The sequence below is a fragment of the Hyperolius riggenbachi genome, chromosome 2 (genome assembly GCF_040937935.1).
Source record: "Hyperolius riggenbachi isolate aHypRig1 chromosome 2, aHypRig1.pri, whole genome shotgun sequence".
In the NCBI taxonomy this organism is placed as follows: Eukaryota; Metazoa; Chordata; class Amphibia; order Anura; family Hyperoliidae; genus Hyperolius; species Hyperolius riggenbachi.
This window is the reverse complement of record NC_090647.1, coordinates 280,252,344-280,277,811: the sequence shown is the minus strand read 5'-3', so window position 1 is coordinate 280,277,811 and position 25,468 is coordinate 280,252,344. Positions and strand designations below refer to the sequence as shown.

At 42.3% G+C, this 25,468-nt stretch overlaps 1 protein-coding gene across 5 annotated transcripts in view; it reads left to right on the top strand.

Annotated features, from left to right (window-relative positions):
- Positions 1-25,468, top strand: part of DHX40 (DEAH-box helicase 40) — a 96,358-nt gene that overhangs the window by 20,542 nt on the left and 50,348 nt on the right. For all 5 annotated transcript variants that reach the window (XM_068268768.1, XM_068268769.1, XM_068268767.1 and 2 more), the window contains 7 exons: positions 684-914; positions 6,137-6,203; positions 11,637-11,768; positions 19,686-19,785; positions 21,666-21,752; positions 21,836-22,018; positions 24,361-24,441. In XM_068268768.1, coding sequence (XP_068124869.1) covers positions 684-914; positions 6,137-6,203; positions 11,637-11,768; positions 19,686-19,785; positions 21,666-21,752; positions 21,836-22,018; positions 24,361-24,441 — 881 coding nt within the window. The remainder of the gene's footprint in view (positions 1-683; positions 915-6,136; positions 6,204-11,636; positions 11,769-19,685; positions 19,786-21,665; positions 21,753-21,835; positions 22,019-24,360; positions 24,442-25,468) is intronic.

The following is a 25,468-nucleotide window of genomic DNA, read 5'->3' as shown; positions in this document are numbered from 1 at the left end:
ACGCATGGCTTAGTTGCTAGTGATGCTGGCCTAGTGAAGGTAAAGTGCATTTGGGTGATCCCTTGCTAGGAAGTGCTTCTCTAGCAATCAGTCTTCCATATGTTCTAGGCCTTCTGTATTGCTGTATGTAGAAAATATGAGCTGGTTGAAATTGTAAATTTCTTCCATTCAATAATCTTTTTATCTTGATTAGTATTAAGAACCATTCAATGTCTGCATATTTTTTTTTTTTCAAATTTAATGTTGAACACCTGCTGTAAGTAGACAGCAGTTGCCAAATTTTGTTTCCCTTTAAAACAATACCAGTTGCTTGGCAGCCCTGTTAATCAGTTTTGCTGCAGTAGTGTCTGAAGTACACCAGAAACAAGCCTACAGCTAATCCAGTCACTTCTGATAATATTGTAAGAAACACCTGATCTGCATATGCTTGTTCAGGGTCTATGGCTAAAAGTATTAGAGGCAGAGGATCAGCAGGACAGCCAGGCAACTGGTATTGCTTAAAAGGAAATAAATATGGCAGACTCCATATAACTCTCAACTTGGGTTCACTTTAAGCTAGTACCAGAGTTACAGTAAACGGGGACTAAAAAAGTTATGTTGTAAACTAATAAAAGATCTTTTGTACAATGTCAATGATGCAATATGCAATACTTGTTAATACTTGTTTTTGTTCTTTCAATAAGGATATTTTGTTTGGTTTGCTAAGAAAGCATTTCCTGTCAAAGAACGTCACAAACAGGAAGCGCCCTCTCAAAGTTATTGTGATGTCTGCTACGCTGGATATTGAGAGATTAGCTGCATTCTTTCACAACTGTCCGGTGGTTGCAATTCCAGGAAAAGTCTTTCCAATTAAGGAGAAATTCCTTAATCTTATTGGCCCTCGAGATAAAGATAACTCTGCATACGTAACAGAGGTATGTGAGCCAGTTCCCAAATTTATTTTTAAATCATTCCAGAGCTGCCTTCTATAGACGAACCTACATGAAAAGACATTAAGTGACTAGACTTTTCAAAGTTCCAACGTTTTTCAAAGAAACATCCCCCTTTAGTTAGTAGTCAGCAGTAATACAAAATTAACCCTTTGATTTAGTTTTACTCACCGCATAGTGCTTTTTGGGAAGACCTAACCCTTATGGAAGACATACTAAGTGTTTATATTAGACAAGGATAATACCATATCTGGGGAAAGTATTTCTCTATGACCACTAGGAAGCTGTCACTGCAGAGAGAGAATGTGGTGTGGGGCAACAACCTGTTTTTCTAAGGCTAGGTACACACATGAGATAAAAGTATTTGGAAAATGAAAGATCAAAGACCACTTCAATGTAGTATGAGAGCATATCTATACAGTCTATTCTCCAGCTGAGTACAAATCTTTGCAAGCTGAGGCATTTATCTGTCCCATAGGTTTGTCGGTGAGGTTTTAAAGACTGATCTTTCTAATGATGCTGTACACATGCAAAAGATCAGTTCCTGCAAAATGCTTTCATAGTCTATAACAGTGCTGTCCAACTTCACGGGCAAGGAAGGCCATTTTTTTTTTTTCAGACCCCATGGTGGTGGGCCGAAGGTTCTTGCTAGAGCCAAAGGACCCCCCCCACCCCCCAGGAAAAAAATGCAATTAAAGGACAATTAGATCGGCAGCACTTTCCACAAAATGCAATTTAAGATTTTGGTGAAGTTGCGTGACGCACACGGCACGCCAAAAACCATGGGGGTTCTGTTGCGAGAAAATGGGTGTGGCCATGGACCAGAATGTGGGTGTGGCCATGGGTGGAGACAAATTTACATGAACTTAGCAATGTGGGACATTAGGTTAGGACAGTGGTGGCGAACCTTTTGGGGCCGAGTGCCCAAACTGCAACCCAAAAGTCACTTATCTTCGCAAAGTGGCAACAGCAATTTAAACTACATACAAACGTTTTAACTCATACATCAACATTATGGAAAATCCAAGTTGAAAATAAACTCTGAAGATAAACAATTTCATCCATCCTACTCCTGAAAAATGTATTTTTTTTTTTTTACAACCTCCCAGTTTTATTTTCCGTTTTAAAAAGCTAAAAAAGGTTTAATGCTATTGTCTCATGGTGATGATTCAGCTTTTCCATAGTCTCACAGTTCGCAATCATGTGACCCCCCCCCCCCCCCCCAACAAGACAAATTCAGCAATCATGAGGCCCCCAACAATACACATTCAGCAATCATGAGGCCCCCAACAAATCATGAGGCTCCCAACAAGACAAAATCAGCAACCTTGAGGCCCCCAACAAGACAAATTCAACAATCGTGATGCCCCCAACAAATCATGAGGCCCCCGACAAGACAAATTCAGCAATCATGAGGCCCCCAACACGACAAATTCAGCAGTCATGAGGCACATAAATAGAGAGCATTTCACATAAATAGGCAGAATGCCCCTTTAATATGGTAGACACCTCTCACCTGGGTTCTGTATTCTCCTATACTGGCTGCTGTGCCTGGCTGGCCTGGCAATAGTGTTTTTGGCCAGATTGGTGATGTTGTGTGGGCTGAAAGGCCTTGCGGTGCTGCTGTGGCCGGGCTGGCGGTGATGCTGTGGTGTGGCCGGATGAGGTAGTAACAGGTGCCCCCCCAGTTAGATAGTGACAGTTGCCCCCCCAGTTAGATAGTGACAGTTGCCCCCCCCCCCAGTTAGATAGTGACAGGTGTCCCCCCAGTTAGATAGTGACAGGTGCCCCCCCAGCAAGTGCAATAAAGATTACTTATGCAACTGAGATGTATCAGGTGTTCATGGCCAATTCTGTGCTAACATTGTATATGTGAATTTACACTGTGCAATAAAGATTACTTATGCAACTGAGATGTATCAGGTGTTCATGGCCAATTCTGTGCTAACATTGTATAAGTGACAGGTGTCCCCCAGTTAGATAGTGACAGGTGTCCCCCCAGTTAGATAGTGACAGGTGTCCCCCCCCCCCAGTTAGATAGTGACAGTTGCCCCCCCAGTTAGATAGTGACAGTTGCCCCCCCCCATTTAGATAGTGACAGTTGCCCCCCCAGTTAGATAGTGACAGTTGCCCCCCCCCAGTTAGATAGTGACAGTTGCCCCCCCTGTTAGATAGTGACAGTTGCCCCCCCCCCCCCCCAGTTAGATAGTGACAGGTGTCCCCCCAGTTAGATAGTGACAGGTGCCCCCCCAGCAAGTGCAATAAAGATTACTTATGCAACTGAGATGTATCAGGTGTTTATGGCCAATTCTGTGCTAACATTGTATATGTGAATTTACACTGTGCAATAAAGATTACTTATGCAACTGAGATGTATCAGGTGTTCATGGCCAATTCTGTGCTAACATTGTATATGTGACAGGTGTCCCCCCAGTTAGATAGTGACAGGTGTGTCCCCCAGTTAGATAGTGACAGGTGTCCCCCCAGTTAGATAGTGACAGGTGTCCCCCCAGTTAGATAGTGACAGTTGCCCCCCCAGTTAGATAGTGACAGTTGCCCCCCCAGTTAGATAGTGACAGTTGCCCCCCCAGTTAGTGACAGTTGCCCCCCCAGTTAGATAGTGACAGTTGCCCCCCCAGTTAGTGACAGTTGCCCCCCCAGTTAGTGACAGTTGCCCCCCCAGTTAGTGACAGTTGCCCCCCCAGTTAGCTAGTGACAGGTGTCCCCCCAGTTAGATAGTGACAGGTGCCCCCCCCCCCGTTAGATAGTGACAGGTGCCCCCCCAGTTAGATAGTGACAGGTGCCCCCCCAGTTAGATAGTGACAGGTGTCCCCCCAGTTAGATAGTGAACGGTGCCCCCCCCCAGTTATAGTGACAGGTGTCCCCCCCAGTTAGATAGTGACAGGTGCCCCCCCAGTTATAGTGACAGGTGCTCCCCCAGTTATAGTGACAGGCGCCCCCCCAGTTATAGTGACAGGTTCCCCCCAGTTAGATAGTGACAGGTGCCCCCCCAGTTATAGTGACAGGTGCCCCCCCAGTTATAGTGACAGGTTCCCCCCCAGTTATAGTGACAGGTGCCCCCCCAGTTATAGTGACAGGTGCCCCCCCAGTTATAGTGACAGGTGCCCCCCCAGTTATAGTGACAGGTGCCCCCCCAGTTATAGTGACAGGTGCCCCCCCAGTTATAGTGACAGGTGCCCCCCCAGTTATAGTGACAGGTGCCCCCCCAGTTATAGTGACAGGTGCCCCCCCAGTTAGCGTCCATTGCCTCGCCCGTTGACTCTCTCCTGTGCCCCGCTGCCGCTGCTTCACAGCTCAGACCTCACAGATCGAGGCGACTGAAACAAGCAGAGCGCGCGCATAACACCCGCGCGGCAGAACGTCACATGCGGAAGTGACTGATTTCACTTCCGCATGTGACTTACTCCGTGCGGGTAATATGCGCACTCTGTTTGCCTCAGTCGCTGCGATCTGTGAGGTCTGAGCTGTGAGGCAGCGGGGACACAGGAAAGGCCACACAAGAGCAGGCATGGCGCCCATAGCGCACGCCATGCCTGCATCTCGGGGAGAGGAGCGGGCCGCAACAGGAGGCCTGGCCGCCAGTTGGACAGCGCTGGTCTATAATATCTGGAGATCTCATACACACCTTGTTTAACCACCTGAGCGGTCTGGACGAGCTGAGCTCGTCCAACACCGCCGGAGGTCGCCGCTCAGGCCCTGCTGGGCCGATTTTAATCAAATAAAAAGCAGCACACGCAGCCGGCACTTTGCCAGCCGCGTGTGCTGCCTGATCGCCGCCGCTCTGCGGCGATTCGCCGCGAGCAGCGGCGAAAGAGGGCCCCCCTAGCCGCCTGAGCCCTGCGCAGCCGGAACAAAAAGTTCCGGCCAGCGCTAAGGGCTGGATCGGAGGCGGCTGACGTCAGGACGTCGGCTGACGTCGATGACGTCACTCCGCTCGTCGCTATGGCGACGATATAAGCAAAACAAGGAAGGCCGCTCATTGCGGCCTTCCTTGTTTATTCTGGGCGCCGGAGGCGATCGGAAGATCGCCTCCGGAGCGCCCTCTAGTGGGCTTTCATGCAGCCAACTTTCAGTTGGCTGCATGAAATAGTTTTTTTTTTTATTTGAAAAAAACCCTCCCGCAGCCACCCTGGCGATTTAATCAGAACGCCAGGGTGGTTAATGGCAGAACAGATCCACCAGGATCGATCTGAAAGATTGAGAGAGAAAAATCTTTGGTCTGGATCTTTTGAGGTCTTTTGTGAACTTTTTTTTTTTACAAAGATTATCTGCAGATTTCATCTTTGATCTTTTACTTTTCAAAGCTTTATCTCGCATGTACCCAGCTTTAGTATTCAGAATCTATTGGCCCTCATACTCCATGGAAGGAGAAAATTGGTCTTTGATCTTTCATTTTCCATCTCGTGTGTACTTCGCCTAAGACCTAAATGCTTGCTGCAGATATTGGGCATTCTCCACTGGTTTTTGGGGGTTTGGGTTTAACTTTGCCAATAATGTACAAATTAAACCTGAGGATAGCCTGACCAACATAACCTGAGCTTTAAGTATACATTAAGGCGAAGACGAAGGGGCATAAGACGAAGGCTGCAAGGCCGAAAGCTTGTTTATTCTTATTCATTTGTAGTTAGCCAATAAATGGTATCATCCTGATTTAAAACTTCTTGCTTTTAAGTATACATTGCCACAGTTCAGTTGTGCAAGTACTGCTGCGTCTCTGCAGTGAAGCGTCTTGTGGTACTGGACAGGTGTGACTGTACTTTCACAGGTGCAGTATGGCCACGCTCGTTCACAAAGGGGAGCAATGACCACAAACTGTCAAGAGGTTTCCGGCCAGCAGTGGTGTTGTCAGGGAGGGCACGGAAATCTCTGGATTATCCAGAGGCTTCCCTCTACCTATGTAAGCATGTGTATAAGGCTTGAAGCGACCAATAAGTCCTTGATCTGGGCATCTGGTCCACTTTATGCCTAAAATGGGACTTCCTTAGTTATCTAGAGTTGTGCAGGTAATCCAGACACAAGGAAGAACAGCCAAACCCACATAACTTGAAATCAGATTTTCCATCTTACAGATCATGTGATCAAAGTTTCAGGACTCTGGAGATTTTTTTTTTTTTATGCACGTTGGTGGTTTTAGATCTGTTACTCTAAAAAGGCCATGTTATAACATTATATTTTCTTCTGTTCAGACTGTGAAGGTTACGCTGCAAACACATTTAAATGAGCTGGCTGGGGACATTCTTGTTTTCCTCACAGGTAAGAAACACTGTGTATGTGTACATGCATTTGTACAGCGTGTGTCAGTAAATGAGAACTGTGCATTTATTAGGAGGTAACTTGCCAGTTTTTGTACACACAGTAGTTTCACTTTGCATTTCTGTGTAATTTTAAGATTTCAGATACATTTTCCATCAGGTCTCTTAATGTTGTTTAAAGAGAATCTGTATTGTTAAAATCACACAAAAGTAAACATACCAGTATGCTAGGGGACATCTCCTATTACCCTCTGTCACAATTTCGCCGCTCCTCGTCGCTTTAAAAGTAGTCAAAAACAGTTTTTAAAAGTTTGTTTGTAAACAAACAAAATGGGCACCAAAACAGGAAGTAGGTTGATGTACAGTATGTCCACACATAGAAAATACATCCATACACAATCAGGCTGTATACAACTTTCCTTTTGAATCTTAAGAGATCATTTGTGTGTTTCTTTCCCCCTGCAGCTCACTGAAGAGTTACAAGCTGATTGTTTGTTTACTCTTGCAGACAGCTCTGCCCGGTTGTCTGTAATTCTGCAGTATGTGACTCATCAGTATGTGAACAGATCCAGCTTGTAAAAGATAAGAGAGCAGAGAAAAGCTGGCTAATATAAATAACACACACACACACACACACACACACACACACACACACACACACACACACACACACACACACACACACACACACACACACACACACACACACACACACACACACACACACACACACACACACACACACACACACACACACACACACACACACACACACACACACACACACACACACACGTGTGCATAGAGGGGGCATGCATAGCAGATCACACTGAAGAGTTGGCAGCCTTCCAGAGACAGGATGACAAGTCCGACAGGGGATAAGCTGATTTATTACAGAGATGGTGATGGTATAAAGTGCTGCAGTAAGCCAGAGCCCATTATAATAGGTTTAGGAACCTGTAGGATGGTAGAAAACACGATGACATTTTTGTTACAGAGTCCCTTTAACATTTCTTCAATAATTATGTTGATCTGATAAGTTTAGTAACTGTCAGTCTTTATTATTGTGATATGAGATTCCCAGTTGTAAAAAATAGTAAATTTTGGATCCTCGTTCATGTTATTTGGACCATTTTCCCTTTTTTTAATCTGTTAAGTTTACACCTTGCAGATGTGTACAGCATGGAGTTGTGACAAATATTACATTAGTGGAGAGGACTCCCTGGGTGACTTCTGTCACTCACACTTGGTGGATCTTTCTTCTGTTGTTTTCAGTGACTACCTTGGTGATCTACTCTGACGTTTTGCAGCTCAGTTCACCGTTGGTTAAATGCACCACACAGGTATAATGGTTTTCAAAACAAGAGTGTGCTGGAGGCAAGAGTAATTACTGTATTATTTTCAGTTATTTCAATTCCCTTCTCCATTAATTCCTGTAAGGTCTGATGCTTCCTTTGCCTTTAAAATCTGGCCATGCACAAAGGAAAGGTGCCACCTTTTGATGATCTGCTAGAACAGAGGTTTACATTTTCACATCTGTTTAAATTTCACTAATTTGATGTAGAGGATCAGCCTTTGTGTGTGAATTTAATAATTTGTTTAAAGTAAGTAGTCCTGCAGATGCATGGAGAGTGCTGGACTGTGGAAAGACATAATGCTGTTCTACTCCAGTGATTCTCATTATTATTAAAGTAACCCTATCTCGAGGAAACATCTACTGAATGAAGTCCATGGTGGGCTAGATTACCTGTTCCTGAGTGTCCAGATGTTGTCCTCAGGCCCAGTTTACACTTAATCAGTTGCTCTCAATTATAACTGAAAGGACAACTGATTTTTAAAGTAATGCCCATGTTTTCCTATGGCACAGTTCACACTTAATACATTTTAACTGAAATCTTTTTAGCAATGCTCTTCCCCATGCCCGGTACTTTTACCTCCCAAGCCTTCCAGAACTTCCTCCGAGTAGCGCAGAGTGAATCTGAACTGCATATGCGCAAGTTTCAAGCTGAACATGCATAGTGAAGGAAAGCGCTCGTGGATGAGCGCTTGCTTTCGTTGTGCATGTGTGGTTCTGAATTCACAACTGCACAGTTCTGAATAGCTCAGCACCGTTTGGGGTAACTTCCGGAAATGAATCAAACTGATGGACCCTTTTGAATTATACGAGGTGCCGGCAACGGCGGCAAGGGGAGTGACCCTGAGGACAATGAGCAGCATCTGGACACTTGGGAGGAGGTAATCTAGCCCACTATGGGCTTCCTTAGTCCCCCCCCCCCCCTCCCCCCATTCAGGGCTACTTAAAATCCCTATTGCGGCATTCACATTTTTTGATGTATAGGTAGTCCACAACTTATGAACGCCCAACTTATGAATGGCCCGCCAATATGAACGGCATGGATTTTATGGGAACAAGTCAAACATTTTCTTTTTCAAATCGGACTTTTTTTTAGTTTTTGAGAAAATCGATTTTTAACCTATTTTGGTTCCTGGACGTAAAAACTACGTCCAGGAACCATGCGCGCTACCGCGCGCTCCCGTGGCCAATCGCGCGTGCACGCGTGCTCCCGGCCCGCGATTCGTTAGCCAGGCAATCAGTGAATCGGGCTATAGTGCCCGATCACTGATTCCTCTCCCCCGCTGAAAAAGCGACAGCTTCTCTCGGAAGCTTCACTTTTTCTGGCTGTTCCCTCCCCGATGCGTCACTCTAAGCGTGTTACGCTTAGAGTGACGTCATGTAAACAAACTCATGGCCGCCATCTTGTGGCCAAAAAGTAAAACTACAACAAAAAGTAAAAAATGTTTAAATCAACACACAATAACATCAAAAAACTATGGTTTACATCCCACCCTCCCAAAAATACCCAAATAAATTGTTTAACCACTTTACCCCCGCGCGTACGTATTTCTCCGCCCCTTTTTCCATCCTTTAACAACCAGGGACGGAGAAACACGTACTTTCCGCGTTCCCGACGCTGCCCGCGCTCCCGCTCGTAAACACGCCGCCCGCCGCTAGTAAACGCCGCCGCCCGCTCGCCCAGAGATCAATGAACGGGAAAATCCATTCCCGTTCGTTGATCTAAGCCCCGCAATGATCAGCTGCTCTCCTATGGGCAGCGCGATCATTGTGAGAAAAAACTCACGTGTCCAGCCTCCTTATACTTCCTCCAAGCTTCCGGAAGGAAGCTTGGAGGTCGCATTAAAACAAAAAGTTACTGTGGCCATCTTGTGGCCAAATAGTAAACTACACCCTACACATTTTTCACATACAAATAAATGACTTTTACACATAAAATTAACTCATTACCTCCCACACTCCCCATTTTTTTTTTTTTTGTAATTAAAAAAAATTTAAAAAATTTACAATTAAAAAAAATACATAAATAGTTACCTTAGGGACTGAACTTTTTAAATATTTATGTCAAGAGGGTATAACACTGTTACTTTATAAACTATGGGCTTGTAATTAGGGATGGACGCAAAAATGAAAAAAATGCACCTTTATTTCCAAATAAAATATTGGCGCCAAACATTGTGATAGGGACATAATTTAAATGGTTTTATAACCGGGACAAAAGGGCAAATACGTTTCATGGGTTTTAATTACAGTAGCATGCATTATTTAAAAACTATAATGGCCGAAAACTGAAAAATAATAATTTTTTTCCCCACATTTTTCCTATTTTCCCATTAAAACACATTTAGAAAAAAATAATTCTTGGCATAATGTCCCACCTAAAGAAAGCCTAATTGGTGGCGGAAAAAACAAGATATAGTTCATTTCATTTCGATAAGTAATGATAAAGTTATAGACGAATGAATGGAAGGAGCGCTGAAAGGTGAAAATTGCTCTGGTGCTCAGGGGGTAAAACCCCTCAGTGGTGAAGTGGTTAATATAAAAAAACAGACATGTAAATATTTACCTAAGGGTCTAAACTTTTTAAATATCAATGTAAAGATGAAATATTTCTATATTTTTTTTTAATTTTAAACTTGTAAATAGTGATAGATGCAAAACGGAAAAAAAATGCACCTTTATTTCCAAATAAAATATTTTTGCCATACATTGTGATAGGGACATAATTTTAACGTTGTAATAACCGGGACATATGGGCAAATACAATACGTGAGTTTTAATTATGGAGGCATGTATTATTTTAAGACTATAATGGCTGAAAACTGAGAAATAATGAATTTTTTCCGTTTTTTCTTATTCTTCCTGTTAAAATGCATTTACAGTAAAGTGGCTCTTAGCAAAATGTACCCCCCAAAGAAAGCCTAATTGGTGGCGGAAAAAACAAGATATAGATCAGTTCATTGTGATAAGTAGTGATAAAGTTATAGGCTGATTAATGGGAGGTGAACATTGCTCAAGTGAAAACGACGGAACGCGAATGGGTTAGAAATATTTGAAGGAAAAAAAGGCTTTTAAACTTCTGTAAGCAGGTACAGAGGGCAGAGGTGACACAGAGGGGGGACACTGGAAGCCCAGAGGAGGTACAGGGGACAGAGATGGCACAGTGTTCCAACTTAAGATCAGATTCAGGTTAAGAACGAACCTACAGTCCCTGTCTTTCATTAAAGGATACCCGAAGTGACATGTGACATGATGAGATAGACAAGTGTATGTACAGTGCCTAGCACACAAATAACAATGCTGTGTTCCTTTTTTTCTTTCTCTGCCTGAAAGAGTTAAATATCAGGTATGTAAGTGGCTGACTCAGTCCTGACTCAGACAGGAAGTGACTACAGTGTGACCCTCACCGATAAGAAATTCCAACTATAAAACACGTTCCTAGCAGAAAATTGCTTCAGAGAGCAAGAAAGAGATAAAAAGGGGAATTTCTTATCAGTGAGGGTCACATTGTAGTTACTTCCTTTCTGAGTCAGGACTGAGTCAGCCACTTACATACCTGATATTTAACTCTCAGGCAGAGAAAGGAAAAAAAAAGGAACACAGCATAGTTATTTGTGTGCTAGGCACTGTACATACACATGTCTATCTCATCATGTCACATGTCACTTCGGATATACTTTAACCGGGGACTACCAGTACATGATAGTTAATTTGCATTAATAGACAATACACATTGACATTGCAGTTGCATGTTGGTACTTTTTGTAATAAATATATTGAAAATGCCCATCAGGCTTTTGAAAGGCTGGATGCAGTAACTTCCTTGCACAAAACAGATCTGCTGACCTGCCCTACTTCTAGCCAATGTAAAGAGAGATTAACTGGTTTTGGCCAGCACTGCAACTTTATAAAAAAACATTAGCACAGTACCTCGTGTCACCCTGGACTGTATGCCATAAGAAGCAATTTCTCACTCCTTTTACAATGAGCAGAGAGACTAGACAGGAACTGATCAAAAATCTTTTGAAAATAAAGAATTATATATATAAAATAATGCATTGATGCACATATTTATTTTAGGCCAGTCAGAGATTGAGAAGGCTTGTGACTTGCTGTTTCAAAAGGCAGAATTGATTGACTACCGCCATGATGTGTATGATTCTTCAGTAGAGGGCTTGCTCATTCTGCCATTATATGGCTCCATGCCAACAGGTAACAAATGTTTTATACTTTGTTAATTCTATTTTTAGTATTTGGTGTCTTGTATGTTATTAAGATAACTTTGCCATTTTAGTATGTTAGGTACAATGCTGAGTACCCAACCAAAGGCATTTTTTGAATAGTAATAACTGTCATGTCCCCTCCAAAAATACCTCTCTCACCATGGTAGCCTACAAAGGGCATGATTCACAAAGCTTTTTCACCTGTTTTCACCTTATCTATGTTACATTTTTAAAGTGTACCCAAGCCGATGCTCGGGTACAAAATCAGATACTTGACTTTAAGAGAGGGACGTTTCAGGATCCTATTGAGGCTTCCCTTGCTATTCTTTGGTCCCCCATTGCCGAGCGCAGCCCCCTGGAAGATTAACGACAATGCATTGTCGCTAATCATATTGGAGCTATGCAGCTCCTCTACCTGGTTCATGTGCACGCAATAGCCGACTGAGCCCGCATGCGGAGTAGCACGGAGCAGTTTATAGACGCAGCTGGATACCTTAGTGAGATTTTTTGAGGGGTAGTCTCGTATGTTTTTAATCATTGTTTAGTTTGCTTTTGTGAGAATACCTACGTTAATGCTTGCAACTTTGTTGTAAATAATAATATGTATTAGATTTGTTGAAATGAATTTTAGTATATTGATAAGTTTTAGGCTACTTGTATGAAAAATTTAAGTAAAGTTCCACACACAGGCTTGTTTCAGGAACAATGCCAGTTTACAGTCCCATCATATACATAATTAATTATTGTATTTATAAAGCGCCAGCATATTACGCAGTGCTGGACAATAAACACATACAGTGATAAAAAGGATGACAGACGTAACAAGGTTATACAACATAGGACAAAGCTATACAGGTACAAAATACATGATCATGTGGTTTTGGGCTGATTAGGTAGGCCCAATAACATACGGATAGTATGAGGCAGTCATAGGAAAGGAGCACACGATCATGCAGAATACACTAGGGAAGGGCGGACCCTAGCACATACAGACATCTGCCGGTAAGACACGGCAGCCAGCCACTCATCATACTGGGTCGGAAGCCGCATAGTGATTGGCTGACTGCAAGAAACTTGCTAACTAAGCAAAAGGTGGAGGAGACACGATCACCGCGAGCAGGTAATGTATAAAGCTTCTGCTGCGCATTCTTCACGATTTTTATTAGGATCAGGACCTCCCCCCCCCCCCCCCCCATCCACCACAGTAGGGGGAGGGGGTTGGGTTGGGCACCGACAGATCTCTGCGGGGGGACTTCACAACTATAGTTATACCCCTAAATGAAACTCCAACCATACTTTTTGTTAGATTTAAATGGAGTGAACACACTAAACAATTCCTGTTTAGTCATCCATGAATGCAAAACAGTCCCAAAATGCACAACATTATATCCTGAAGAAAACTGCTTGGCATCCCTTCTTGAGTCTTACTCTTGGCCTGTCACTATTTGGATGGCTACTGTGGTAAAGCAAGTGTCAGGTGCATGTAGGACAAAGCACAGCTCTAACAAGGAAAGATTAGACTCACAATTAGGCTGGGTTCACACATGGAGGGTCACTGCAGGTCTGATGTACAATATGCTGTGTTTATCCACATCTGTTGGCATCCATTGTAACAGACGTAGCTTTGCTATTTAGAAATGACTGCAATAGACACAAGGAACACGCATTCATGAACCCACTGTTAGGAGTCCTACCAGGAAACATTAGTTTAGATTGTAAGCATTCAAGGCTGCATATGCTTCATAGCTTGCATAACAGGTTATTTTGTGGCAAGAGACCACAGGGTCACATTATTAGTCAATAAATTCCCCTTTGACACATGTTCTGACCTGTGTGTGACGGAGCATTCTGCAATTGTTTGGAATGGTATTTGTGTGGCGTCTAAATGATGTAATGTCATAATAATAAAGGTCTGCCTTTAGATGACCTTTTCTGCTTCATTAACTCAAATGAGCGTTGCTAGAAATGCACTGTATTGTATGGTGATTAGGAATTAATTAGACATGACTTGATGACTGCCAGGAGCCAGGCAACCATTGCAGAGCAGCAGCTCTGACTTTGTGTTTTTTTTTTTTTTTCCCCTGCCTTCAGAACTTCATATTCCTAACCATGTATAAGTGTGCACTTGTTCGTGAATACAACAAGATTTGTTGCAGCCAGTGGTGTGCCGTCTCTTTTTGTTGTTTGGATCTAACCATGTATAACCCTGTGAGATTACCCACACTGGTATCGGTGACAAACTGCTATTGCTATAATACTAGGCATACACCATGAGGTGTATATGTAACAAATAAACTCTATCCTGAATGTCCTGTACAGTTGTGTGACTCTCATCAGATGAACAAGATATGGGTGTTCTTCAAAACCACACATATTCCTGGCTAATGCTAGTGCTCAGTGATCTATATCAAAAGGGAGGAATCCAAGGTTATAAAAGGGCACCATGCAAAGTATTAATACTGAATGTTTTGCAACTCTCATTGAGTGATTTACCCCTTTTTTCCTAAAAACTAAGCATGTAAATACATTCACCTAAAAATTATTAGGAACACCTGTTCAATTTCTCATTAATGCAATTATCTAATCAACCAATAACATGGCAGTTGCTTCAATGCATTTTGGGGTGTGGTCCTGGTTAAGACAATCTCCTGAACTCCAAACTGAATGTCAGAATGGGAAAGAAAGGTGATTTAAGCAATTTTGAGCGTGGCATGGTTGTTGGTGCCAGACGGGCCGGTCTGAGTATTTCACAACATGCTTAGTTACTGGGATTTTCACACACAACTATTTCTAAGATTTACAAAGAATGGTGTGAAAAGGGAAAAACATCCAGTATGTGGCAGTCCTGTGGGCGAAAATGCCTTGTTGATGCTAGAGGTCAGAGGAGAATGGGCCGACTAAATCAAGCTGATAGAAGAGCAATGTTGACTGAAATAACCACTCGTTACAACCGAGGTATGCAGCAAAGCATTTGTGAAGCCACAACACGCACAATCTTGAGGCGGATGGGCTACAACAACAGAAGACCCCACCGGGTACCACTCATCTCCACTACAAATAGGAAAAAGAGGCTACAATTTGCATGAGCTCACCAAAATTGGACAGGTGAAGACTGGAAAAATGTTGCCTGGTTGATAGTCAGAATTTGACATAAACAGAATGACATGGATCCATCATGCCTTGTTACCACTGTGCAGGCTGGTGGTGGTGTAATGGTGGGGGGGATGTTTTCTTAGCACACTTTAGGCCCCTTAGTGCCATTTGGGCATCGTTTAAATGCCACGGGCTAACTGAGCATTGTTTCTGGTCATGTCCATCTCTTCATGACCGCCATATACCCATCCTCTGATGGCTACTTCCAGCAGGATAATGCACCATGTCACAAAGCTCGAATAATTTCAAATTGGTTTCTTGAACATGACAATGAGTTCACTGTACTAAAATGGCCCCCACAGTCTCAACACAATAGAACATCTTTGGGATGTGATGGAACGAGAGCTTCGTGCCCTGAATGTGCATCCCACAAATCTCCAACTGCAAGATGCTATCTTATCCATATGGGCCAACATTTCTAAAGAATGCTTTCAGCACCTTGTTGAATTAATGCCACTTAGAATTAAGGCAGTTCTGAAGGCAAAAGGGGGTCAAACACCGTATTAGTATGGCGTTCCTAATAATCCTTTAGGTGAGTGTATATCAGTGTTGCCTTAACTTGTAAATCTATATACTGATAAAAGGAATTCCTTTTTTTTAACTATCAAGCTTCGGTAGTTGTCAAATAACAAATTCCACACAGTACACAAACTTGACTGATAGCACAGCAGACATAAGTCTTATGCCTCGTACAAGATTATGAGAACTGTCGCTTGCAGTGATTGGGACTCGATTCCTTGGGTGACTGGTATGGACTGAGTGATGTCCAGACATGTCACTAGCTTAGAGGCTAGCATAATGTCGATTTACTATGGAGGGAGGAGCAGGGATGATGGATGGAGCAGATTCCAATGGGCAGAACTAGTAGTACATGCGCTAGATTCTCCTCGGCCAACACAATCCTTAATGGTCTGCTTTAGCTGAGTTAAATCCAGCGTATGTACATAGTGTTAAAGGACATCCAAGATGAAAATAAACTGATGAGAAATAGTATCTACCCTCCTTCTCCTAAAAATGACTTTTTAAGTTATCCTACAGTTTTATTTTATATTTAAATCTACTTTTTAAGATTTTACCATTTCATCATCTCTGCTTAATGACCTTCATTGAAGTATGCCAGAGCTCTCAGGAGCCATTTACTGCCAGGAAAGTGTTTTATGGCTGTAATTCCTTATCAGTGAGGGCTGAGCTATCGTCCGACCCGGACAGAAACTGTCACTTGCATACCTGATTTCTTAACTTTTTTTTAGGCATAGAAAGAAAAAAAGGAACACAGCATAGTTATTTGTGTGCTTGGCACTGTACATGCACATATCCATCTCATCATGTCACCTTGTCCTTTAAGCTTAGATTAAGTGAAGATTACCGTGTACAATAAGTATCAGATCAGGGCAGTAATGGATATTCTCTTGAAACTGATCATTCACCTGTTCTACCACATTCAGTAGACAGCAACTGCACAGTGTTGTATAAAACAAAGAGAATGTAGCTCCTGTACCACGGCAGCCCATTGAATGGATGATCCCATAGGTTGTTTTTGATCAAACAGTTACATAGAACAACAAATCAGCTAACTTTTGTTAAATAAAATAAGCATACTAATTGTTCTGAGCAGCTTTCCACTTTAGCGTTCGTTTCTTTTCAGATGTCTTGATAAATCATTCCCAAGTGTCTTCCCAAACCACCTTTTGACTTATCAAGCCAAAAGATTCCAGCTTCTAGTGTTTGAGCTTGGTTCAGGCCTTCAAATTCGAGCTGGAAGAGATGCGCTTTCATCTTGGCCAGCCTGGGATCTAATAACAATGTCCTAGGGAATCAATTGCTTCCCTGGTGAACAGCAGGCCCTGCATTGCATCATTGAAAGGCTAGACCAGTGATGGCTAACCTTGGCACTCCAGCTGTGGTGGAACTACAAGTCCCATAAGGCATTGCAATACTCTGACAGCTCTAAGCAGTGATTTTTGTGTGTGTGTACAGTGATGTGAAAAACGATTTGCCCCCGTCCTGATTTCTTATTCTTTTGCATGTTTGTCACACTTAAATGTTTCTGCTCATCAAAAACCGTTAACTATTAGTCAAAGATAACATAATTGAACACAAAATGCAGTTTTAAATGATGTTTTTTATTATTTAGTGAGAAAAAAAACTCCAAATCTACATGGCCCTGTGTGAAAAAGTGATTGCCCCCCCCTTGTTAAAAAATAACTTAACTGTGGTTTATCACACCAGAGTTTAATTTCTGTAGTCACCCCCAGGCCTGATTACTGCCACACCTGTTCCAATCAAGAAATCACTTAAATAGGAGCTATCTGACACAGAGAAGTAGACCAAAAGCAGCTCAAAAGCTAGACATCATGCCAAGATCCAAAGAAATTCAGGAACAAATGAGAACAAAATTAATTGAGATCTATCAGTCGGGTAAATAAAGCCATTTCTAAAGCTTTGGAACTCCAACGAACCACAGTGAGAGCCATTATCCACAAATGACAAAAACATGGAACAGTGATGAACCTTCCCAGGAGTGGCCGGCCGACCAAAATTACCCCAAGAGCGCAGAGGAAACTCATCCGAGAGGCCACAAAAGACCCCAGGACAACATCTAAAGAACTGCAGGCCTCACTTGCCTCAATTAAGGTCAGTGTTCACGGCTCCACCATAAGAAAGAGACTAGGCAAAAATAGCCTGCATGGCAGATATCCAAGGCGCAAATCACTTTTAAGCAAAAAGAACATTAAGGCTCGTCTCAATTTTGCTAAAACACATCTCAATAATTGCCAAGACTTTTGGGAAAATACCTTGTGGACCGACGAGACAAAAGTTGAACTTTTTGGAAGGTGCGTGTCCCGTTACATCTGGCGTAAAAGTAACACAGCATTTCAGCAAAAGAACATCATACTAACAGTAAAATATGGTGGTGGTAGTGTGATGGTCTGGGGTTGTTTTGCTGCTTCAGGACCTGGAAGGCTTGCTGTGATAGATGGAACCATGAATTCTACTGTCTACCAAAAAATCCTGAAGGAGAATGTCTGGCCATCTGTTCGTCAACTCAAGCTGAAGCGATCTTGGGTGTGGCAGCAGGACAATGACCCAAAACACACCAGCAAATCCACCTCTGAATGGCTGAAGAAAAACAAAATGAAGACTTTGGAGTGGCCTAGTCAAAGTCCTGACCTGAATCTTATTGAGATGTTGTGGCATGACCTTAAAAAGGCGGTTCATGCTAGAAAACCCCCAAATAAAGCTGAATTACAACAATTCTGCAAAGATGAGTGGGCGAAAATTCCTCCAGAGCGCTGTAAAAGACTTGTTGCAAGTTATCGCAAACGCTTGATTGCAGTTATTGCTGCTAATGGTGGCCCAACCAGTTATTAGGTTCAAGGGGCAATTTTTTTTTCACACAGGGCCATGTAGGTTTTGAGTTTTTTTTCTCAGTAACTAATAAAAACCATAATTTAAAACTGCATTTTGTGTTCAATTATGTTATCTTTGACTAATAGTTAACGGTTTTTGATGAGCAGAAACATTTTAGTGTGACAAACATGCAAAAGAATAAGAAATGAGGAAGGGGGCAAATCGTTTTTCACATCACTGTATATTTAGTAGAAGAGATTACTGGCATACGCTGTTGGTTGGCTTGATATGCAAGGATGACTACACGGCACCATTTCAGCTTTTGGCGATCACATCTGTATATTACACTACAGACTCTGTATATTTATGTGCTTATTCCATGCATGTTTTATCTTGCCCTCGTCACCAAAGACAACATCCAGGATTACCAGCAGCAGGTGGAAAGACTATGCCACTGGTGCAAGGAGAACAGCCTGGTGCTCAACACGGCCAAAACCGTCGAACTTATAATTGACTTCAGGAAGTCGGCTCCTTCCCCACCTCCCATCTACATCGACGGCACCGAGGTGGCCAGAGTGCCCTGCGCTCGCCTGCTGGGCACCACCATCTCCAGTGATCTTAGTTGGAGAGTCAACATCACGTCAACCCAACGGAAAGCCCAGCAGAGACTCTTCTTCCTCCGCCAACTGCGGAAGTTCGGCATGGCGCAGGAGATTCTAACATGCTTTTACACTGCCACCATTGAATCTATCCTCTGCTCCGCCATCTTGGTCTGGTATGCGGGAGCCACCGTCAGCGACAGGCACAAACTACAGAGGATCATTAGGTCGGCGGAGAGGACCATTGGGAGACCTCTGCCCCCACTTGACCACCTGTATAACACAAGACTGCGAGCCAGGGCACTGAGGATTGCAAGTGACCTCTCTCACCCTGGGCACTGTTTTTTCACCCCACTTCCACTGGGTCGGAGACTCCGGGCCATCCCCACCAAGACCACCAGACACAAGAACTCTTTCTTCCCGATGGCCATTAGCCTCCTGAACTCCCTTAAAATTCTACCAACCTCTATCAGCGCCCTACCACCTGCATAGGAGCGCCCTACCACCTGCATTAGAGCGGTAGACTTCAGCAGTGTATTTTTGAAAGAGGGATTCTGAGCTATATGTATATCTATATCTAATGCTGATTGTATATTGTGTATGTCTATATTTGAGTATGATGTATTACTGTCATTCTAACGTTTTTCCTGCCTTTCCTTCTATGTACCGCTCCATTGTGCCAAACCCAATTCCGGGCATGACCCAGTCATGCTTGGCGAAATAAAATGATTCTGATTCTGATCTTATCCTAGGAAGCCTAAAATCAATATCAATAAATTCTGTTTATCTGCATTGTTTTCTAGATCAACAAAAAAGAATATTTCTTCCTCCCCCACCTGGAGTCAGAAAATGTGTAATAGCCACAAATATTGCTGCAACATCTGTGACCATTGAAGGGATACGGTATATATTTATCTTTCTGGTGCTTGAAGGTGCCCATTTTTTTCAGGAACGATTGAATATTGGATCAGATTAATCAGATCAGATTGTATGAAAGCAGAGAAGGTGGTTAGCCCAATCAATCCTAAACAATCATATTATCGTTTGTTTCCTTAATGAGGTGGTTGATCTGCTTGGTGTTTTTTTTTTATTTTTTTTATTTTTTTAGATCACAACTGGTTTGGATACGATAACTGTGGTCTGAATTTGCACCGCTAATGAATGTCTTTAATCTTTGCTTCTGCTCTATAATTCCTGTTTTCCCCAACTTGTATCACTAATGCATAACCATCTTCCTCTTTGGTTAATGCTCCTTTCTCTTCTCCCATATCTGTGACTGGTGGTCCTTCTTCATACATCTGCAATGGTAACCACACTGAAGGGAGAGGCATTTGAAGTGAACTCCAGGTGACATGACTTGACTGGAGAGCCAGAGTTCACTTTAGATGTACGGCTTTTTCATCCTCTTCCTCCAGGCTGTCACTAGTGATAATATCGGTGTGTGTATGATTTGTGGTAGAAAGATTCCTAGATTCCTGTACTAGCACAATATTAGTTATCATGGCATCCAGAAGAACAAATATTTCTGCAATCACCCCCACATTAACCCTGTAACCTTGTTATAAAGAATGTAAATGCTTTGCGTGACAAGCGACTTGCTACCTATGACTTGTCAGGTGTACCACTGACCACGGTTTATGTTTGCCTGTGTGCTCCTCCTACAGTAGTTATGCCATTGAGTGATAACTTGCTGCTAATTTGTAATTTGGTGTTCTGGGTTTGCATTGGATAACATTTGCAGCTCATAAAACGGTAGTGGCCATCAGGATCCTCTCGCCCATAACGTGTAGCCACAAAAACACCTAATCTGGAGTATCTGAGAAGGGGGAGATTAGTATTTGGGTCTCCAACACCTCTGGGCCCCCCGGCAGTCGCAGGGGCCGCTCCCCCCTAGTTATGCCCCTGGCCATAATGCTTAAGTTTGTCATTTACCAATTTATTTTCTGGCAGATTCGATCAAATGTTTCAGTGATATATAGATTTCTGCAAGTGTTGATTTTGAACAGCTATAGATGGAAAGGCCAGATGTGGTGATAGATTTTTGTCTAGAGTGCTTGTTTGGGGAGTAGTGGTGTAGGACTCATGGCCACATAGCTTTGTACTGGATTACTATCATCAAGAGGTTACAACTCTAGTCAGGTAGTGGTTCAATGGATTCCCAGTGAGACGTCTGATAAAGTGAGAGTGAAACTGAGTGATCCAAAATCCATAGGGAAGTAGCACTGATTTACTACCTTGCTTCACAGAGTAAGTGATTATTTGCCAAATGATGTCCTCAATCTCGGTTGCTGCCAATACAGTGACTGTCTTGGAACAAGCATGCATATTTGTGCTGTAAAGCTGTTTTTGTCAACATTACTTAATCATGTACCCCTTTATTAAAGATAGTTTTTGCTAATTACCCCCTGTTTATGAATACCATTATCTCAAGTACCTCTTGACACATATACATTTGTCAGGAGTACGCCATATTTGTGTATAAATGCTTCTAAAACTTTACTTTATACTATTAACTAATAATACTGATTTGGGCATATTAATACATGATTTATCAATTTTAAACCCCCAAAGGCACTGGAATAAATTGACTATGACTATCTTCAAGTACCTCCTAAAATGTGTTCAAGTGCCCCCAGTAGTGCATGCACCACTTGTTGAGAACCTAGGCTGTAAAGCACAGAGCTGTGGGCATTTGTTTGAATTTGCTTGAATGCCAGCTGACAAAATCCTTGCACATTTTGTCCTATGGTAATGTCTTCCTGCATCATTTTATTATTTTACAGCTTTGTCGTAGACAGTGGATTTGTGAAACAGTTAAATCATAATCCCCGAGCTGGCCTGGATATTTTAGAAATTGTCCCTATCTCAAAGTAAGTGATGGGAAAAAATATGTAGAACTATTGTTCATTTATGTGTATATTTAAATAAAGTTTCCTGGTTTCTTTTCTTGCAGAAGTGAAGCGGTGCAGAGAATGGGGAGATCTGGCAGGACCGCCCCTGGGACATGTTACCGAATATATAGTGAGGAATTCTGGGAAAATTGCATGCCAGACCACATGATACCTGAGATTAAACGAGCCAGTTTGACATCTGTAATTCTTACCTTAAAATGCCTGGAAGTAAATGATGTTGTTAGGTAATCTATAGACCTGTATTGATTTATTTGATTGCATTGTAGTCCCCAATCATAAAATGATTATTTTTATGATAGGAGCAGACCTTGCTGGGCATCTGATGGAAGGTGTCTCAGAAGTGACTTTTTATTAGAAACTGTATACATATTCCGTAGAGATCTAGAGCTGTAAGGCAAGTGTGCTAACTGCTGTGACTTCCTACACATGAATGTGGCAAAATAAACACCATTTGGATGTTCAGAGATTTAAATACAGAGATTTACTTGTTTTCTATATTTAGGCAAGTTTCAGGGCCTGATTTATTAAAGTGGAACTGAAGAGAGAGTTATAAGGAGGCTGCCATGTTTATTTCCTTGTAAGCAATACCAGTTGCCTGGCAGCCCTGCTGATCCTCTGCCTCTAATACTATTAGCCATAGTCCCTGAACAAGCATGCAGCAGATCAGGTGTTTCAGACTTTAAAGTCAGATCTGACAAGATCTGCATGCTTGTTTCTGGTGGTATTCAGATACTACTGCAGAGAAATAGACCAGCAGAGCTGCCAAGCAACTGGTATTGATTAAAAGGAAATAAATATGGCAGCCTCCATATACCTCTTACTTCAGTTCCCCTTTAAGCTAAAAGGTTAGGGATTCTTTGAGATGGTATGGCGTGGGTGGTACTGTTGGGTGGCATGCTACTGCTTCCTGTCATGTTGGCCCTGTGATTGCAGTGTGCATTTGGTATTCTGCAAATCAGAAGCCATGATTGGCTCCTTGGAAATTAAGAGGTAATGGTGCATGCGTGTCTGCCTCTCTGTTCCTATTGGGCTTTGCCTTTCTGCAACATCAAGGTACCCACCCACATTGTTTACTAAAGGTATGAGTTGCTATTATGGCGGGCAACTTCTATGGTTTTACACCTATGTGCATAAGCAGTGTGTGAGAACGAGACTTTGGGAAAAAAAGATTTTAAAAATTAAAATTTGCATCCCTCATTTCTAAGCCATGTTGACCCCTTCCTCTAAAATGGCGTGTGAGTGCATGTGGCTGTTTATTCACCTTCTCATTTAGGTTTTGATCAGATAATAGCATTATGACATCTCCTTATATTAATAATATCTATGAAGAGTTCCTTGTCCGTAACAAGACAAGTGTTGAAGGGGATTAAGGTTTGCTCAGTTGTTAAAAGCCAAAGGAGTTAATATTTGTTCACCTTCCACCCTCCTGACCACCTAGCCTGCATGGTGAAATATGGAGTTAATGCACATTCGGAAAGAAGTGGCCTTCTGGTCTACACTGGTTTCTCTTCCTCACGCTTATTATTATTATTATTTATTGTATTTATAAAGCGCCAACATATTTTGCAGTGCTGAACATTAATTTAGGTTACAGACAATATTTAGGGGTGACATACAGCAATATGACAATACAGGAATACAAGAAAACCAGATCACACAGCACAGTATGAGCATAAGGTAATGCTTAGTCAGTCACTGGATGGAGCATGGAGATTAGGCAAGTTAGGTTCACTCAAGTGCATAGCATGGGTTCACAGTAATGGAGGTGCATGATCAGGTAGGACACAAAAGCAGGGAGGACCCTGCCCAAAGGCTTACAATCTAGATTGAAGGAGAGGTAGAGACACGAAAGGTAGGGACCAGAGTTCCGTTGTGGGTTTAATATGAATATAATTTTTTTGTTATGCTAAAACTGCTCTTTTATATTATTTCCCTAGCAATATTCCTTGCATTTCAATGCAGCTTCAATAGCTTTTTGCTATTGCCTGGATAGTGAGGGCTGAGAATAGGGAATTTCCAAGTGATAGTGTGGGCTACATGTATGCCCAGTCATAGTCATGCTCACGGTCTGGCTTCTTTAGTAAATCCTCAATCTGCTTTTTATCCTGATTGCAGATCACCAGAGTTTGATTTGGCTTATGCAAATGAGGTCCTCTTTCTCAGTACAGTAGATAAGTCTGATTTTATACTTAATAAAAACATAAATACGTCTGTAACCGGCACAAAGTTTGCTCTTAACTTCCCGACCTGTGAATGGCCAATACATATGTACATCCTTAGCCAATACTGAACCCTGGAACTTTATTGGGTAGTCTTACTTACACAGACACTTTTCTTGGCCTCAGCACATCTTGCCTGTGCTGGGTAATGCTACTAGCAGTGCCAGATGATAGGAACACAGTACACACAATTGTGAAGAAATCCGCAATAGATACCGTATTTACATTTCATGTTTGGCAGTACATCACTTTTTTTGTAGCCACCCTCCATTTTATCCTGCAATTTTGATTCTATGTACAGTTTTTAACATATATTTATTTGCTTTACCATAAACTTTTTTTCACAGGTTCCCATACTTGGACCCCCCGGAGGAAAAGTTTATTTTAGAAGCTCTCAGGAAGTTGTACCAGTGCAGTGCAATTGACAGGTAAAAGAAGGAATCCTGTCACATAGTCTTTACTGCGCTTTCAACACCATTGTTTGACATAGAAATAGAGATCTCAAGAAAACAAGGAAATGAAGGGTTTCAGGTCCTCCATCAATAAAACAGTGATTTTAAAACATAACTTTTAATTAGTCATTGAGTATTAAAGGAATTCTATCAAACTTTCACTATTTCTGTAAGTATTATAAATCATTTTGCCAACAACAGTAAGAATGATCAAAGCATATATTTTTGCTGTGCAGCTTCTTCTGTCTTTCTTTAACTTACTGCCTGTGTCCCCTGAGAAAACTGACGGCGACGGGGTTTTGGGGCAGTTCATTATTCAATAGGGGGATCCTCTTGCTGCATACAGCCATGCTTTATTTTATTGTGATGCTCCTCACACAGCAGAGCGACTTATGCAGCACATGATCGTCTCAGCCCTCTCTCGCTGCTAGACTGAAGTAGACTTCTCTGTTCTGAGCTCCGTAATTAGTTGTATCTACACAAAGGTAAACACATGAGCTGGAGGAGGGCGCGTCATTGCTCTGAAGAGGAGGCGTAGAGGAAGATTTATTATCATAATAAATCTTTCTCTACGGCTCTCTTCAGAGCAATGACGCGCCTTCCTCCAGCTCATGTGTTTACCTTTGTGTAGATACAACTAATTACGGAGCTCAGAACAGAGAAGTCTACTTCAGTCTAGCAGCGAGAGAGGGCTGAGACGATCATGTGCTGCATAAGTCGCTCTGCTGTGTGAGGAGCATCACAATAAAATAAAGCATGGCTGTATGCAGCAAGAGGATCCCCCTATTGAATAATGAACTGCCCCAAAACCCCGTCGCCGTCAGTTTTCTCAGGGGACACAGGCAGTAAGTTAAAGAAAGACAGAAGAAGCTGCACAGCAAAAATATATGCTTTGATCATTCTTACTGTTGTTGGCAAAATGATTTATAATGCTTACAGAAATAGTGAAAGTTTGATAGAATTCCTTTAAGCAAATATGACAAATTAGTTAAAAATCCATGTG